General features: G+C 39.3%; 1 protein-coding gene across 1 annotated transcript in view; it reads left to right on the forward strand.

Moving 5' to 3' along the window:
- Window positions 1-17,352, forward strand: part of HYDIN (HYDIN axonemal central pair apparatus protein) — a 375,746-nt gene that overhangs the window by 119,253 nt on the left and 239,141 nt on the right. The window contains exons 15-17 of the mRNA XM_015443164.3: window positions 1,823-1,958; window positions 4,343-4,507; window positions 5,995-6,147. Coding sequence (XP_015298650.3) covers window positions 1,823-1,958; window positions 4,343-4,507; window positions 5,995-6,147 — 454 coding nt within the window. The remainder of the gene's footprint in view (window positions 1-1,822; window positions 1,959-4,342; window positions 4,508-5,994; window positions 6,148-17,352) is intronic.

Raw genomic sequence — 17,352 nt, forward strand, 5'->3', positions numbered from 1 at the left:
AGTGTCATCGATTAATAATGATGTGATCCTAAGTAAAATCCTGGGGCCGCACTCTTCCCAAAGCAATCAGTGTCCAGATCTGGGACTTTAAGGTGTATGTATGAAAATGCTATATATAGGAAATAGAGAAAATGACTGAGTAAAACTGATAATTATGCTAATATGTCAATCTCTGGAATTCAGATCTCTTGTGAATCTTAGGAAGACATACACTTTAAAGATGGGGCAGATGTGCTGGTTGGTGGGGAGATAACCGACACCATTTCATGTGTCTTGGGCTTGGATGAAGATAAATAACAGTGCAGAAATAACTTAAATTAGGGTTCCCACTGTGTTACCTTGACCTACTTAGTATTCCTTCAAGACCTAATTTTTTCCTTTGTTTACAAACAGTAAAAACCGTAATGTGGTCCTTTCTATGCCCAGGTTTGCCTTTCAGTCTAGTCCTGCATTTCTTTTCTATACAGGCGTATTCAGATACTTCCAGCCCCTTTCCCTACAACTATCAATAGGAAATCCTAAATTAAAAAAAAAAAAAAAAAAAAAGGTCTAAAGAGGCTGTGAGTTTTCTACTTATATTCTGTGACCCAAGTCAAGTAGTATAAGCCCTCTCAGTCACAGTATTTCAAGCCGTAAAGGATTAGCTTTAAGAAAGTCACTGGGTCAACAGACAACTTCCATTCCAACTAAAAATGAACACTCACCTCGTGCAAAATCACAAACTTTGGGGTTAAAGAAAGGCTCTTTCATGTCCTTATTTTTGGTGTAATCTATAAGAACTACTCACTGACTCTTAAGAGAAGAATTGCTTTTAGAACTGCAGCCTCAAGTGACTCTCTCCAGAGAGCCAGCAGTGACAGTCTGCCATGATTCTGCCACAGGCCCACTTCCTCTTACTGGGCACTTACCTGGTGCTGGGCTGTGCTCTTTCAACACCCTAAGAAGAGTTTATAACACCAATATCAGTCCCTAGAATTATCCTCGTTTTACCTATGAGAGAAATGGGACTCTGAGACAGAAAGCAGCTTGCCCAAGGTCGCACAGGTTGTACTTAGTAAGGTCAGTCTTTGAAGCCGGCTCTGCAAATTCAAAAGCTGGTACTCTTCACCATTGCACTATATTGAAACAATGACATAGGGTAGAGTAGACATTGAGAGTCACAGACAGCAAATAAAATCCAAGTCACCTAATAATAGACCAATGGCAAACACAGGGCTTCAACTCCTCTCTTTCCTACATACAACCCTCCTTCCTTCTCCCCCACCTCACCCCCTCCATGTTGGCACACTGAGAACCCCGTCACAGTGCCAGTTCTGGACCAAGCAGCCCCCTGAGCCTCTGCATCCAAGACAGCTGTTCTGCGTAGGAATTAGCATTATTACTGTGATTTAGATGGTATGAGCTGTCGCTAGTCCTTAGGGGGCTTTCTGACTGGCCCAAAGTGTCACAGCTACTTAGGACCACATGCTGGTGGCACTGACCCTGTTTGGCATGGAAACAGATTCATTACCCTAAGGATCTTGCGCCATGGCACCCCTTGCCCAAAGAAGGCCAAATATGTAAAACAATGGAAATGTGAGTCATTACCCACCAGACAGCTCTTCAAGGAGTTCTGCTTCTAGTCCTTTTTTGATTAAAAAGTGGTGACTGGGGGCCAAGAGACAGGGAAGAGAGGAGGAGAGAAGCTTTGAAAGTGACTAATGCAGTTATTAGAGAAAAACTACTATGTGACACTGACAAATGTATCTCACTTGGGGCTCTACGTTTTCTGTATGTAAACAAGCTCTCTGTTTTGAATTGTGTGATGGGCTTCTCCGAGCAGGTGTATTGTACCTGCCCTCCATCTGGTCAACACAGAGGTGGACTTTGGGCACTGCTTCCTGAAGTACCCGTATGAGAAAACACTCCAGCTTGCCAATCGAGATGACCTCCCAGGATTCTATGAGGTCCAGCCTCAGGTGAGTTCCTTTCTCCTTCTTCAGTATTAATTCTTCCATTGGGTTCCCTTGATGAGAAACAGAAATCCCTCTGAAGGGCCACATCCCTGAACACATGACCTTAAGTAATGCTGATTTTTAACCCTTAGATAGTCATAAGGATGGGGTTATAAAGTCATAGTTGGATTGCTAGCTGCATGCCTGAACAGCTGCAGGTGTAAACTGTTGTTAATTTCCCAGGGAAATTACCCTTGATAAAGAAGAGAAAGTGTCAATTAAGCCAACATGCAGAATTGCACCTGCAAATAATTGCCTGTGAACTAACCATGCATGGGAAATGAGCTAGGAGTTTTCATTATGTCCATGGCTGTGATTTGAATGGCATCAGTAAGTAATGCAATATTTATAAGTAGATTTGTTGGACCAGAAAGCTAGAGACAATACAGGAATAAGAAAGGAGGAATTGTCTCTTCATGTTTTATGACATGTGTCTGTCCATATGCCACTACACCCAGCTAGGTGGGAGACTAAGCAGTTAAACACAGATGGATAAACATTTTTTTTAAAATCTGTGCAGATTAGAGTAATGGAAGGTTATTACTGAGATGCAGTTTACCAAGAATGCATTTGGGTATAAAACTCAGTTATATAAGTACAATATTCTAACTAAAATGTGTGCACAAATATCGTATGGAGGTTTATTTGGCTACAAGATCAATGGGAGTTAAAACAGCAATATGAAGGCCACAGAACCAAGGCAGGTTTAGGCTGCAGCAGAGAATTACCACATTCAGGTAAAGGAAGGAGATAGCTGCCGGTCAGAACACAGCCAGAATTTTGTCTTCAGATGTTGTCATTGTATTTTTCTAATGGAAACTTGAAAAAAAAGGCATCATGTTCACAGTAACCAAAATGGCAATCCATGGCATCTGCAAATCCAGTCATGTGTGTGTTTAATCTGAAACAGAATAGACTTAGCTAGGATAACACAGCTACCTTTAATGAGTCACGGGGCTGTTATGTAAGAGAGAAATAGAATGGTTCTATGAGTTTCTCTGAGACAGAACCAGAAGCCAAGGGTGGGGGTGAGGGGAGACAGGGTCTGACACCCACTCAGATGCGTCACGGCAGGCCAGGTCAACCCTTCTCAGTGCATGATCATTTCAAGAACTCAGAGTGGAGCCTGCATCTGGGGTCAGGGGGAGTTGCTTCTGCACAGCAGCTCTGGGCATAGGATGAGGCACTTGCCTTGGGGACAGAATTTAAGGGGAAGCCAAGCACTCCGTCAAGATACTTAGTATTTCCATGCCGTATTGTAAGAAATCAAAATTAATTCCAAAAAAATCCATAATGAGCAAGATGTCAAAACCTAGGTAAAGAGATCAGTCTGACCTCAGGCTATCACAAGGCTCGGTGGAGCACTGCGGCACAGGGAGGAGTTAGACTGGGCCATGTTAGGCCAGACCAGATGCAGAGAGACTGTGGTGTACCCCGGGCAGGTGACACCTGTGTGCTCTGTCTTCCTCCCCAGCAGCAGAGGCTCTGAAAAATGGTTCCCAAGATTATACAGTGGCATTTAAAAATTTTTATTTGTGTTCTTGTTGCATAAAAGCTGGTAATATGCTGCAGAACAGGTTTCTGAGAAACACAAATTGGTCAACACTGGACACTTGTTCATTCGTTCATCCATTCATTCATTCCTCACTTTAAAAACTGAGCATATGCTTTGGGTCAGAAAGTAGGCATGTAGAGAGGAGAGGCCCCTGCTGTGTGCTAAGAAGTTGTCAGCGGGACATGCAGGTGGCATGGTGCTGTCCAGTGCATGCTGTGGAAAAGGACTGCACAGGATGCTCCCTGGGGACAGAGGAAAGGTTCCCACCCTAGAACCCTTGAGGAATGGAGGGAGAATTCAAGGTGAGTGTGCCAGACGGGTTGATGGGAACGGACATTCTAGGAGGAGTCACCATGAGTGCAAAGGATTGGAGGTGAGAAGCAGCATCATGGATTCAGGAAACACTAGCGGCCTCTATTGATAGAGCACAAAGGGCGAGGGAACAGGGACGATGCGTGAGGGTGCAGAGGGCCAGGTTAAGGAACTTGGAAAGTGGAAAGTGGACCTTTTCCTTTTCCTAAGGATAGTGGAAAGCTGTTGCCCTGAACTTATTTGTGTTGCGGATAATTCTGCATCTTGTTGGGTACTTTGAATTTTGGGCCTCATGCACACCCCACTTAACCAAACTTCCTTTTGGCCCAATTGGGGTATTCATCCTCATTTACTTGCTTGAATAATAAGACATTTCTAAAAGACCTCTATGGACTCAGGAAAACACTTACTTCAAAATAAGCGAATACGCTATTTGTTCCATGCTGTGCTGTCCTTACCTCTCTGGTTTTCTCTCCCCCAGGTGTGTGAGGAGGTGCCTGCTATGCTGCTTTCCAGCCCCACCCCTAGTGGGGTCATCCCCCCTAGCAGCACCATCCACATACCACTGGCCCTAGAGACCCAGGTCACTGGAGAACACAGATCCACAGTTTACATCTCGATCTTTGGGAGCCAGGACCCCCCTTTGGTGAGAATCCATTTTCAGAACTGCAGTTGAAATTGCTGTGCTTCTCAAACATTTTGAGCTTTCTCATTTAAGGCCCACACTGTATTCACATATGTCCCAGTTTCTTGGAGTTGTAGGGTTTTATGTTTTTACTCTGCAATGGTAAAATACCAGTGCAATGTGACTTTATGGAATCTGTTTATGGCTACATCTAACAGAAGCGGTGTTTTATAGCAATCATCCTTAAACCTAACAGGATACCAGGAGTCTCTCTCTGTCTCTCTCTCTCTCTGTCTCTCTCTCTCTCTGTCTCTCTCTCTCTCTGTCTCTCTCTCTATCTCACTCACACACACACACACACACACACACACACACATTCCCACATGCCTGACCCCTCTCCAATCCTTTTAAATCAGAATCTCCAAGGGGAGGAAGCCAGCACATCTGTACAGGAGCCAGCACATCTGTATGTTTAATAAGCTCCTTGGTTGTTCCTGGTGCAAAGCTGGGTTTGGGTATCACTGGTTTGTCACCTATGGGCTAGGAGATCACTTTCTTTCACTGTTCACCTGAGTTTTTCTTGTATATTGACTTGACTTGTGGCTCATATTAGCAATAGTCTCTCTAAGAGGAAGAGGGATTCATGGGAAGCTCTCCACTGCTTAGGCTGAGTTGAAGGATAAACATTGAATCCTACAGGAGGTTGCCCAATAGGCTCTGTATTCCTAGACATGTGATTTTCTTGGGAACTAGTGATGTCACCTTACATTTCTTTGACGTGACTCTGATTGCTTAGAGAGCATAAAACACTAGGATTTTGCTTTTATCTCTTCCATATAAGATGCTGTAGATAAGCCACCTGACTTACAAAGCAGCATCACCGAGGCAGGCCAACCCCAAAACATGTCACCAGTTCAGGTCCCCCACGAGGCTCACTGTGCCCCTCCCCCACCCCCCTGCACAGATGTGGCCCATGAGAGGGTAGCTTGCTGAGCAGCCAGAACTTTGTGAAAGAAAAAGGCCACCTTCCTCGGGCAGACACAGTGCCTGGCTCAAGGGACAGGGAGAAGAGAGCAGAGCAAAGTGGATTTCGATCTCCGACCCTCACAACTATGTGCAGTGGCCCTGCCCTGCCACACCACTTGTAAAGCAACAGAACTGGAACTCAAACCCAGCCACAGTGCTGACCCTTAACCCTGTACTAAGTGTTGTTGAGGCTGGAGTGCTGTGTGGGATGGAGCGGACCCAGATTCTGGTTTCCCCTCAGTGCATGGCTCTGGGCTGACCTGGGAAGCTGCTCATCCTTTCTGGGGAGGAAATCCAGGATGAATTCACACGTCTGACCAGCATGGCCCTCACTGTGTCCCTGAGACCACAGCACACCAGTGGGAAGGGGTGCCAGTTCTCATAAGCATCCTCTTATGCCCTTGCTTTTTATTGAAGGAATGGCTATAAGTGACTAGCCATTTCCAGCTGTTCCTGTGTTCTTTCTCTCTGGCGGAACTCAGGTATGTCACTTAAAGAGCACTGGAGAAGGCCCAGTTATCTACGTCCATCCCAATCAAGTGGACTTTGGCAGTATCTACGTCCTAAAAGACTCTTCCAGGATTCTCAACCTATGCAACCAGTCCTTCATTCCTGCATTTTTCCGGGCATGCATGGTAAGTCACGGGACATGATGAAACGCAGCTTTGGCTTACAGGCAATGGCCCTATTTTTGCAACATGTCTTTGAAAATGATCACCAGAAGCAGAGATTTGCATGGTTATGTTGTTGCATTAAACCACGTCATTCCCATCCCCAATTCTTCTTTATTATAATGAATTATTAACATAATGATTTATGCATCAATTAATAATTTTGTTGATTAAGGGATGCCTTAGCTTAAGGGACACCTATTATAATACTTTTGTTGATTAAGAAACACAGTGTGCATGTGTTTTGGTAAACAGGCAAGTACAATCAATAGAATCCCAGTTCAGGAAGATGCTTCAGAGGTCAACAAGCTCCCCTCCTGAACTGTACCTAAGCCCAGCTCCAGCCCTCAAAAAAACACTTTTTAGATGTCTCTTTAATTAGAAGTGCTTCCTTTAATTTGAGTCCTTTTGGCTACAAATGTGTTAGTGTGTTTATTCTATTTTTGTTCTCTTTTCCTTCTAGCAATATTTTAAGGTAGTTTGTAAGGATGTATGAAATACAGGAGAGTATTCACCAAAAACAGAAATTAAAGTAAACAGCAAAGACAGATACAAAATAGATGTAAAATGGTTTTAGAAATGGTTTTGTCTCATTTTTTTGTACAGTTGACCCTTGAACAGTGTGAGGATTAGGGACACCAAATCCCTATGCAGTTGAAAATTCACATATAACTTTTTTTTAAAACTTTTATTTTAGTTTCAGGGGGTACATGTACAGGTTTGTTACATAGGTAAATTGTATGTCACAGGTTTGGTGTACAGATTATTTTATCACCCAGGTAATAAGCATAGTATCTAATAGGTAGTTTTTGTATTTTCTCTTCCTCCCGCCCTTCACCCTCAAGTAGGCCCCAGTGTCTCTTGTTCCCTTCTTTGTGTGATATTTGGTTTTCTGTTCCTGTGTTAATTTGCTTAGGATAATGGCCTCCAGCTCCATCCATATTGCTGCAAAGGACATGATTTCATTCCAGACACATAGACCAATGCAACAGAATAGAGAGCCCAGAAATAATGCCACACAGCCTGCAACCATTTCATCTTTGACAAAGTTGACAAAAGCAATGGGGAAAAGATTCTGTATTCAATAAATGGCATTTGGATAACTGGCTAGTCATATGCAGAAGATTGAAACTAGACCCCTTCCTCATACCATATGCAGAAATCAACTCAAGATGGATGAAAGACTTACACGTAAAACCTAAAACTATAAAAATCCTGGAAGATAACCTAGGCAATACCATTCTGCACATGGCCCCTGGCAAAGATTTTATGACAAAGATTCTAAAAGCAATTACAACAAAAACAAAAATTGACAAATGGGTCCTAATTAAACTAAAGAGCTTCAGCACAGCAAAATAAACATATAACTTTTAACCTCTCAAAAACTTACTGCTAACAACCTACTGTTGACCAGAAGCCTTTCCAATAGCAGTATTAACACATATTTTGTACGTTATATGTATCACATACTGTATTCTTACAATAAAGTAAGCTAGAGAAAAGAAATGTTATTAAGAAAATCATAAAGAAGCACAAATATACTTATTCATTAAGTGCAGGTACATCATCATAAAGATCTTCATCCTCATCATCTTCACATTGAGTAGGCTGAGGAGGAGGAGGGAGAGAAGGGGTTGGTCTTACTGTCCCATGGGTGGCAGAGGTGGAAGAAAATCCACATATAAGTGGACCAATGCAGTTCAAACTCCTGTTGTTCAAGGGTCAAATACAGTTGTATTTCATGATGACGTTTAGACCAGCTTGTCTTCTATAAGCTAATTTTTATTTTTTTAATACAAGAACAGACATGAAATGATGGGGTTTTGTAGAGTTTAGGAATTTCTAATTCAATAATTGAAAGTATTCTTGATTTTAGAAATAGTTTTCTAAATTTAAATAGAAAATGTTTAATTGTATAGCCCTCTGCCTATCGTCAAATTATTGCATTTGAATGAGAACTAACATTTAGTTTCAGCATATTCAGATTATTCATCAGGTATTTCTGAATAATCAAGTATTATTAGTTTCATAAAATTTAAGGAGTGTCATTTTCTGCTGACTTGTGCCAGCTCACCAGAGACATTGGTCCCAGTTAGCAGCCATTTATCATCATTATTTATTTTTATTATCATTTATCTCTACTCGTTATGAAGGCAGCCATATTCACATACAGCCACTGGTCTTTTTAATAGAGGTTTTCACACAACCCCAATCGTGCTCTAGCACTGTATGAATCTCATGTAAAGAATATTGTTTCATAATGTTTAAAGAAAAATCCTATAGAAAAGACATTTTTACTAGTTTTTATCCAATTAGTTAATTGATGTGTTTGGTAGAAAGCACAGGGTACTGCTTAGTAAGTGTTGCTTCCTGGTTCAGTGCCGAGTTGATGCTGGGAGAGGAAGAGTCAATCTCTGTTTGGTGAGCTGAGATCACACCACTGCACTCCAGCCTGCGTGACAGAGTGAGACTCTGTCTCAAAAAAAAAAAAAAGAAAAAAAAGGAAAAAAAGAAAAGTGGTTTTAACTTCAAGTAGTTCTCATAGGGGAAAATTAAACTCTTATTTCAGCTGAGTTTTTTTGGATGTCCTAGTAAATATGATATGTATTAACGTTATAAAAATTGAATTATGCTAATTTGAAATGAACTACAGTGGAAAGAAACTGAAAAATTTCAACTTGATGTACAGTACCAAACCTTCAAACACATTCTTACAGGAATTACTAAGCATTAGGAGAGAGCTTCAATTAATAGTTTATTCCCCAAGCCTATTACAAATTCAGGTGCTGGAAGTTCTTCTCTTTTCTTGTTGGATGCTGTGACAGGAGGGGCCACTCTATCTCCTCTTTTGGCCATGGGTGAATGTCAGCCCTTCCCAGATGTGGCAGTCACTGTCAGCCACCTGACACACTCAGCCTCATGTGTAGCCACACAGCACAGCACCACTGTGATTAGATTCACCCTTCGCATGAAGCATCTGTTTGTTGTCAGCCAGAGAGGTCAGGAGATGGGAAGCTGGAAGCCTACCTCCACAGTGATGTTGGAAGATAAATGACACTTAGAGCAATTTGTAATTTCTCAGAAACAAACACTATACAGAAAAAAATGATTTTTAAAAACACCTGGGACCTCTTCATATAGTATGGAAGGAAGAAACAGTGAAGATTATATTTTTTATATTCCATTAAAAATTTATTTTGAGTGTAAAAAAGTTGATTAGTACAAGGAAGAGTATTTTGTGAGCTGGAGCAGTAGGCTCTCCTTTGCTTTGGAATGCCTGTGCCTGGAATATCAGCCTCCACCAACAGTTCCCAGCAGGCTGACTTATTTGAAACAATCGAATAAGGCACCTCTGGTTTGGAGGAGAGGGAAAAAAAAGTCAGAATGTGAGAACGGAGAATGGAAAGGCCCTGTTGGCAGGAGAATGTGGACTCTGCTTGTATGCAGGGAGCTCTGTCAGGAAGAGAGACTTTCCCCTCCCTGTGAGCAGCGGAAATAAGGGTGCGGATGCAGCAGGGCCCCAGGGCCCTAGGGACCTCAGCACTGGGCTATAGGAGAGATGCCTCCTTTTAATGGGTGCCCCTTGCTAGGCAGAGGAAGTGCCTTGCTCGGTACTTGTTTGGAAGCATCTGGAATCATTTTCTTTTTGCTCTTGGCTCTAATTCAGCCTTGACTACCTTTAGCTCAAACCTTGGGTCCAGATGTCAGTGCCACCTTGGGACTCAGATGGCACCAAGACGTCTTTGTAGCGGCCTTCTGTCTCTGTGATCTGCAGGGAAAGGCCATTGTGAAGAGATACTTACAATTCCTGCATTCAGGAAACAGGCATTCAGATGCCTCATCCAAGCATGGTTCTTTTAAAACATTTATTTTTCTCTGTCACTTGCCACAGCCATACACAGTGATATGGCAGCAAGGGAGAATTATTAGGCTTTCAAAACTCCTTCAGACCCTCAGCCACTGGGTTATTTCCTCATTTAAGTAGGGACCCGCTTTCTATATGTATTTGTTGATGTGTCTGTCTCCTTTAAATGACAGTAGTCTCTGCACTGACTTTCCAGCAACTAGCAGCTGGCTTAACAATTATAATGATGACAATATGGTGACACTAAGTTAATTCTGACTAACATCTATTTCATTCTACCTATTTGTCACTTTATATACAGTATTTCATTTACTACAATTCTGTGAGAAAATACTGTTATTATCCCCATTTTAACCAGGTAGAAATAGGTTAAGTTAATTGCCACAACTTGTAAGTGGCAGGCCTGGTTCCGGCCCCAGTGGTCTGACTTCTGATTCCTTCTCTTTTCCTCTGTGCTAATGAACTGCCTAACTTTTCCCCAGCAGTGATTATGAAAATGGACTTGGAAATGGTGAAAGGAGCATGGTTTCATGTTCATAAATGACCCTTTAAGGTAGACACAGCTAGAGGAGTAGGATTTGTTAAAAGGGCAGGAGAAGAAATTAAGGAGTATTTCTGAAGTAGAAAAAAGGACTGGATACACTTCATTTTATGCAGAGAGGTGTTGAAATGTACATATACAAATTACCTCTACAATGCCATTTTTCAGCCAACAAAAATTCCTTCAATTGTATATCTGAAATAAAGACACATAATTTACTTTTTCACTTTCTTTTTTATCCTTTGTAGTATAACATAGAGCATTTAGTTATGTATATAAATGTGTGTAAAAATTCTTCACTAGTATAGCTAGTAGAAGTTTAAAATTCAAAGTTATGTCCCCTACTTTAACAAAAGAAATAGAGAAACTCAGAAAGAAATTGGCTGGCACGCATTTAACATCAAGGGAGATTGTCAGTGCCGGACTCTATCCATTTTCGGAGAGTGAAAATTGTGGCTATTACCAGAGAGCTCATTTTAAACTTCTTGTAGCAACTGGTCTGTAGAAAACTGCAGCTATGCCTCGTACACTGCATCACCCCTGCATACTGGAGCTCACTGTAGATCTGAAACTCTGTCTTCTCCTTGGGGAATTGACTATATTAGAAGATTCCATGCTAGAGACATTTCTAATGGACAAACAATAAGACTCCAGGGCCTTTTGACAGATGACATCATTAAGCTATTCCACCCCACACTGTGTGTGAAGAGGAGATAGAATGGGCTGTTTCTCAGGCTTCAATGAGTAGATTAGCTCTGCCCTCTAAATTGTTACATCTGTGGAGGGAAATGATGAGGAAAAAGGCATAAGGAAAAAGGAAAGAAATGTACATGAATCAGAGACCAACTACAGTTGTTAAGCCTCCTTGTATTCTTTTTGTTTCTGATGGGTTTTACAAAATAGTAGCTTTGTTTCCTAAGATGTATTCACAATATACTATTTAGTTTTTAGCTCACAGCCCAGCTCTTGTGTTAATGTGATTCATGCCTAGCACGTGCTGTGTTCTCAACACATACTCACCCCCCTTAAGGTCTGCAATGTCCTCATTCAGCAGACCAGATAACCGAGATTCTTTTGGTTGAGAGAATTGGCCAAGGTTGCATGATAAAAGTCAGTCATCACTCAGCTTCTCTACATTTTAGTCTATTTTCTGTCTGTTCCACCACAGAATTATTTAATTCTGGAGGTCAGACACTATGTATATGAAACATATTTTAATACAGAAAAAATCAAGAGATATACTTGATATAAAAATTAACACATGTTAATCTTTCCCCACATTTATTTGCCTCAGATCCTTTACTTAAAGAAATCAAATATTAATGTTAATGTCTATGGAGTTCCATAGATTCTCCTTGCCAGTCCTATGTCCTTTCTCTCTGCCCAGAGGCAACCGTATCATGAATTTGATGTGTGTCCAAGCCATGTTTTTATATTTTATTACATAATATATATTATATGTATTCATAAATACTATATTGTGGCATTTTGTTGCTTCTAAAATGTATGTAAATCATATCACTGCATGTGACATTCTGCAACTTATTTTTCAGGCTCAAAATTATGTTTCCAACATCTATCCATGTTAATGCCTATAAATCTAGTTATTTCATTTTAGTTGCTGTGCATACTCCATTTACCATTTATTATGTTTATTTCTTTGCCTACTTGTTGACAATTGGGTTATTATAACAATGCTGCAATGAATAGAATACTTGTCTCCTTGTGTACATAGACAAGAGTCTTTGGGTGTATGCACATAGGGAGTATATCTAGGAGTGGAATTTGTTGGCTCTTCAGGTAGGTACATTTTCAGCCTCATTAGATCTTGCCAAATTACTCTCCAAAGTGATTATATCAATGTGCCCTTCCAGGAGTGTTTGAGGTATCTGTTTATGTAGTGGCTAAAACTTAGTGTGGTCTGACTCAAGTTCTTGCTAGTCTGAACATGAAATGATATCTTATTATAGTTTTAATTTGTATATCCCTTATTAGTATTACTTATTACTGTTTCATTCAGGTGTCCTTTTCTGTCAGTTATCTATTATCAATTATTTATTTATAGATGTTATATATTGTGGATACTAGCCCTTTCTTTGTAATGAAGTTTTGGATTTTTTAAAGATATTTTTAGTTTTGATGTCAATTTTATGAATCATTTTCTTCACTGTATCTGTTTTCTTTCTTTCTTCTCTCTCTCTCTCTCTCTTTCTCTCCCTCTCTCTCTCTCTCCCCCTTTCTTTGTTTTCTTCTTTTCTTACTTTCTTTTTTTTTTACAGGTTCTTATCCTGTCACCCAGGCTGGAGTGCAGTGGCACAATCGCAGCTCACTGCAGCCTTCCACCTCCCAGGTTCAAACCATTCTCCCACTTCAGCCCCCAAGTAGCTGGGACTACAGGCACACACCACCACGCCCTGCTAAGTTTTGTAAATTTTGTAGAGATGGAGTTTCATCATGTTGCCCAGGCTGGTCTCAAACTCTTGGGTTCAAGCAATCCACCCACCTCAGCCAGCGCTGGGATTATACGTGTGAGCTACTGCGGCCAGCCATATCTGTTTTCTGTGTATGGTTTAGGAAATCCATCCCTGTCCTTCTATTTGAATAGGTTTCGACTCTTACTTTTCATGCCTTTAATCCAGCTAAGTTTATTTTTTTATCTAAGGCAAGTAAAGTCTGTTTTTTTCATGAAGAAAGCCATTCATCCTATCACCAGTTTTTGCTACTCTTTCCTTTTTTCATGCATTGATATTGCTTCCTCTGTTATACTTCAGACTTCATATGTGCCTAGGCAGGTTTCTGAGCTTTATATTATATTCCATTTATCTATCTCCGTGTCACTATCCTTACTGTCTTAAAAGCTACAGCTTAATGATAACAATAATAATACTTGTTATATATCAGGCACTGTTCTAAGTCCTTTTGTATGTATTATTTTACATGATCCTCAACAATTTAATTAGGTAGATTTTATTATTATCTCTATTTTACCAATGTGGAAAATGAGGCACAGGGATAATAAATAAGTAGCTCAAATTTGCACACCTAGAAAATAAACGCTGGAACTTTACTTTGAATATCTACTAGGATTTCTTTTATGTCCTTTAATTAAGGCTTATAATTTTCTTCATAAAGGTCTTACACATCCTTTGTCATCTCTCCTAAGTTCCTTTGTGTGAATGGTACCTTTTTGGCATTGCATTTTCTAACTAGATAATAATTTATAGGAACTATTGAATTTTCTTGTATCAGCTTTCAATCTTGCCACACATCTCTTCATTAGTTCTGTTTGTAGATTTTTGTCTGCAAGTTTCCTTTCCAATCCTTAATTCTTTGCTGCTTTTTCCTGATTCATTGCATGAGCTAGGCTTTTCAATGCAATGCTGAATAGTAGAGGTTATATAAGACATCTCTGTCTTATTCCCCACATTAATCAAAAAGCCTCAAATGTTTCATCTTAAGCGTAACATCTCTTATAGATTTTTGGTAAATGCCTATGTCACATTAAGAAAGTTCTAATCCTTTCTTATTTGTTATCATTAACACATGCTGAAATGTAATGCATTTCCTGTATCTATTCAGATGATTTATGGCTTTTTTTCCTTACCTGTTAATATAACAAATTAAATTAACAGATTCTCTGGTTGTGAATCACTTTTACATTCCTGGGGTGAATCCAACCAACCATAACATACTATTATTCAAGTATGCTATTGATACGATTGCTATCATATACTTACATTTTTGCATTTGTTGTTTTACATTTTTTATGTTACATTTCCCTGGTTTTGATATCAAGAATACTGCATTCTTACAACGTGACTTATCCTTACCTCTTTTTTTCATCTTTGGAAAAGACCTTATATAATCATTATATAAAGTAGGATCTATTGCTTAATGATAAAACCATTTAGTCTCAGGATCCTGGTGTGTCTATGGATGTTAGGAGATTAATGGAAATGTATGGAAATTGTAACTAGTGAATGATTTTCTATAATGACTATTCAGATTTAAATTTTTCTAGACTTTTAAAAATTTTATCAAAGTTTGCAAATGTATTGGTATAAAATTATTCCAAATACTGTCTTATGATTTAAAATGGTAAAAAACATGGAGGAAACTTAAATGCATATTACTAACTGAAAGAAGCCAACCTGAAAAGGCTACATATGTATGATTCCAATTATATGACATTCTGGAAAAGGCAAAACTATGGAGACAGTAAAAAGATTAGTGCTTGCCAGAGATTAGTGGGAGGGATGGATGAATAGGCAGAGCACAGGGGAATTTTTGGGCTATGAGTCTATTCTGTATCACTCACTAGTTACCAAAATAGTTGGTTGATTTTTTTCTTCTTTTATTTCTTGTATTTCTCTGCTTTTTTTGTGGTTATGTTTCTTTTTACTAAATTATGTCTTTCTAATGCTAGAGGTCCGTAGTTTATGATGCTTGGTTTAGCTGAGCATATGATTCTATTTGATGATTTTTCTCTTTTCTTTCCACTCTTTGAAGATTGACCTCTGGCATTAATTGTTGGTGATAAAAATTTTGCTGTTAGTCTGATTATTGTTCCTTTATAAGGAACTTGTCTTTTCTCACTAGTTGTTCTTAAGATTGTGTTTTTATCCTTGATTTTCTTAAATTTTCTCTTTAATGTATCAGAGGATTTGAGCCTTAAATTCTGGAATGTCTCAGTCATTATCTCTTCAAATATTTCTTCTCTGACATTCTTTCTGTTACCTTCATTACGAAAACACACGCACGCGCACACACACACACCAGTGTGTGTATATTTTATATATATATATATATATATATATATATTCTTGTACTATCCTACATGTCTATTTTTATTTTACTTCTTATATATATTTTTCACCTCTTCATCTCTCTCTGTTGCCTCTTCAGTATGTTTCAATTTACAAATTCTGATTTTGGCAAGTCTGAAGTTTATTCCGTCTATTTACATTTGCAGTTTAATTTTAATGACTACATTTTTCAATTCCAAGATTTATAATTGGTTATAGCCGCTTATTCTTGAGTCTTATCTCACTGTCATGGTTTCATAATCTTTGTTTTATGTATATTATCCTATTCTGTATCTCTTTAAGAATCTTGGGTACATTTTCTAATCAATTTCAGTTTGCACTATTGATTGTTCCAGAATGAATTCATTACCTGATTGTTTGCAGCTATTCTTCTGAGCATTTGGAATTTTAAATTATAAATCAATCTGATATAGGGGATGTTTCTCTCTCCTTCTCAGTGCTCACACCTTCTTTTCTAGCATTTTTACATTTGCCTTCAGCCTAGACCGTGACCACTAATCCAGAATCAAATTTGAGCTCCTCCCATGGGGATGCTGGAGAAATCACAGATTCAGTCACTGCATTGACCAGTGGCTTGGCCTCAGGTTTGTCTACATAGCAGTCTCTGCTTTAGCACCACCACGTCCACCACCACTGGCACAGTCTGTGTATGGGGTATAGCTTCAGGAACATCACAACTTTGTTCAGCCTTCTTTCAAATGCCAGGAGGCTGTCTTAGCAGGGGACATTAGGCCTCGTTCCTTGCTTCCTGCAGGATCATTTTGGTTCCTGTTTTTCTTTCTCAAGCTGCCTCTACTTGTTTCAGAACCTAGAGCCAGTAGGTCTGTAGGTTCAGGCCTCTTTATTGTTTCTGTTCTACTTGTGGCCCATATGATGTTTATCTTAGTTTGGAGTAAAGCTATACCTAGTTCTTCATTTTTTCAAAATTGTGCGTCTTTTTCTATATAAGGGACATGTTTTAAAGCTTCAACTCGTTGATTTATAGTCAGCCCTTGTAACTACTTTTTATAGTGTTTTATGTATTATCACATGAACACTTACAAAAGGATGGTAAAATGTGTTTTCAGTTGGCATAAGAGAGCAGAGTTCTTCTTTTAACTTTTACTTTAGATTCAGGGGTACATGTGCAGGTTTATTATATAGGAAAATTATGTGTCATGGGGGTTTGGTGTACAGATTATTTTGTCACCCAGGTAATAAGGTAATACCCAATAGGTAGTTTTTTTAATCTTCTCTCCCCTTCCACCCTCCACCTCAAGTAGGTTCCAGAATCTTTTGTTCCCTTCTCTGTGTCCATGTGTACTTAATGGTTAGCTCCCATTTATATGTGGTATTTAGTTTTCTGTTCCTACATTTTTTATCTTTGCCTTAATAGTGAAAAATCTATAAAAGAAATTCACATGCATATCAACACAGTGAGATATCATCTCACCCCAGTTATAGTGTCTATTATTAAAAGGACCAAAAATAACAAATACTGGCAATAATGCTGAGAAAAGTGAGCTTTTATCCACTGTTAGTAGGAATATAAATTAGTACAACTACTATTGAAAATAATATGGAGACTGCTCAAAAACTAAAAATAGAACTATCCTATGATCCAGCAATCCCACTACTGGGTACTTATCCACAGGGAAGGAGATCAGTGTTGCAGAGATGGCTGCACCCACATGCTTACCGCAGCACTGCTTACAAAAGCCGAGATGTGGAACCAACCTAAGTGTCCATCAACAGATGAATGGATAAAGAAAATGTGATATATAGATACAGTATAATACTATTCAGGCATTAAAAAAAATGAGATCCTGTTATTTCCAGCAGCATAGATGAGCTTGGAGGATATTACGTTAAGTGAAATAAGTCAGGCACAGAAAGATAAATACCACGTGTTCTCACTCATATGTGGGAGCTAAAAAACAAATTGAGATCATAGCCGG

This window comes from Macaca fascicularis, chromosome 20 (assembly GCF_037993035.2).
Source record: "Macaca fascicularis isolate 582-1 chromosome 20, T2T-MFA8v1.1".
NCBI lineage: Eukaryota > Metazoa > Chordata > Mammalia > Primates > Cercopithecidae > Macaca > Macaca fascicularis.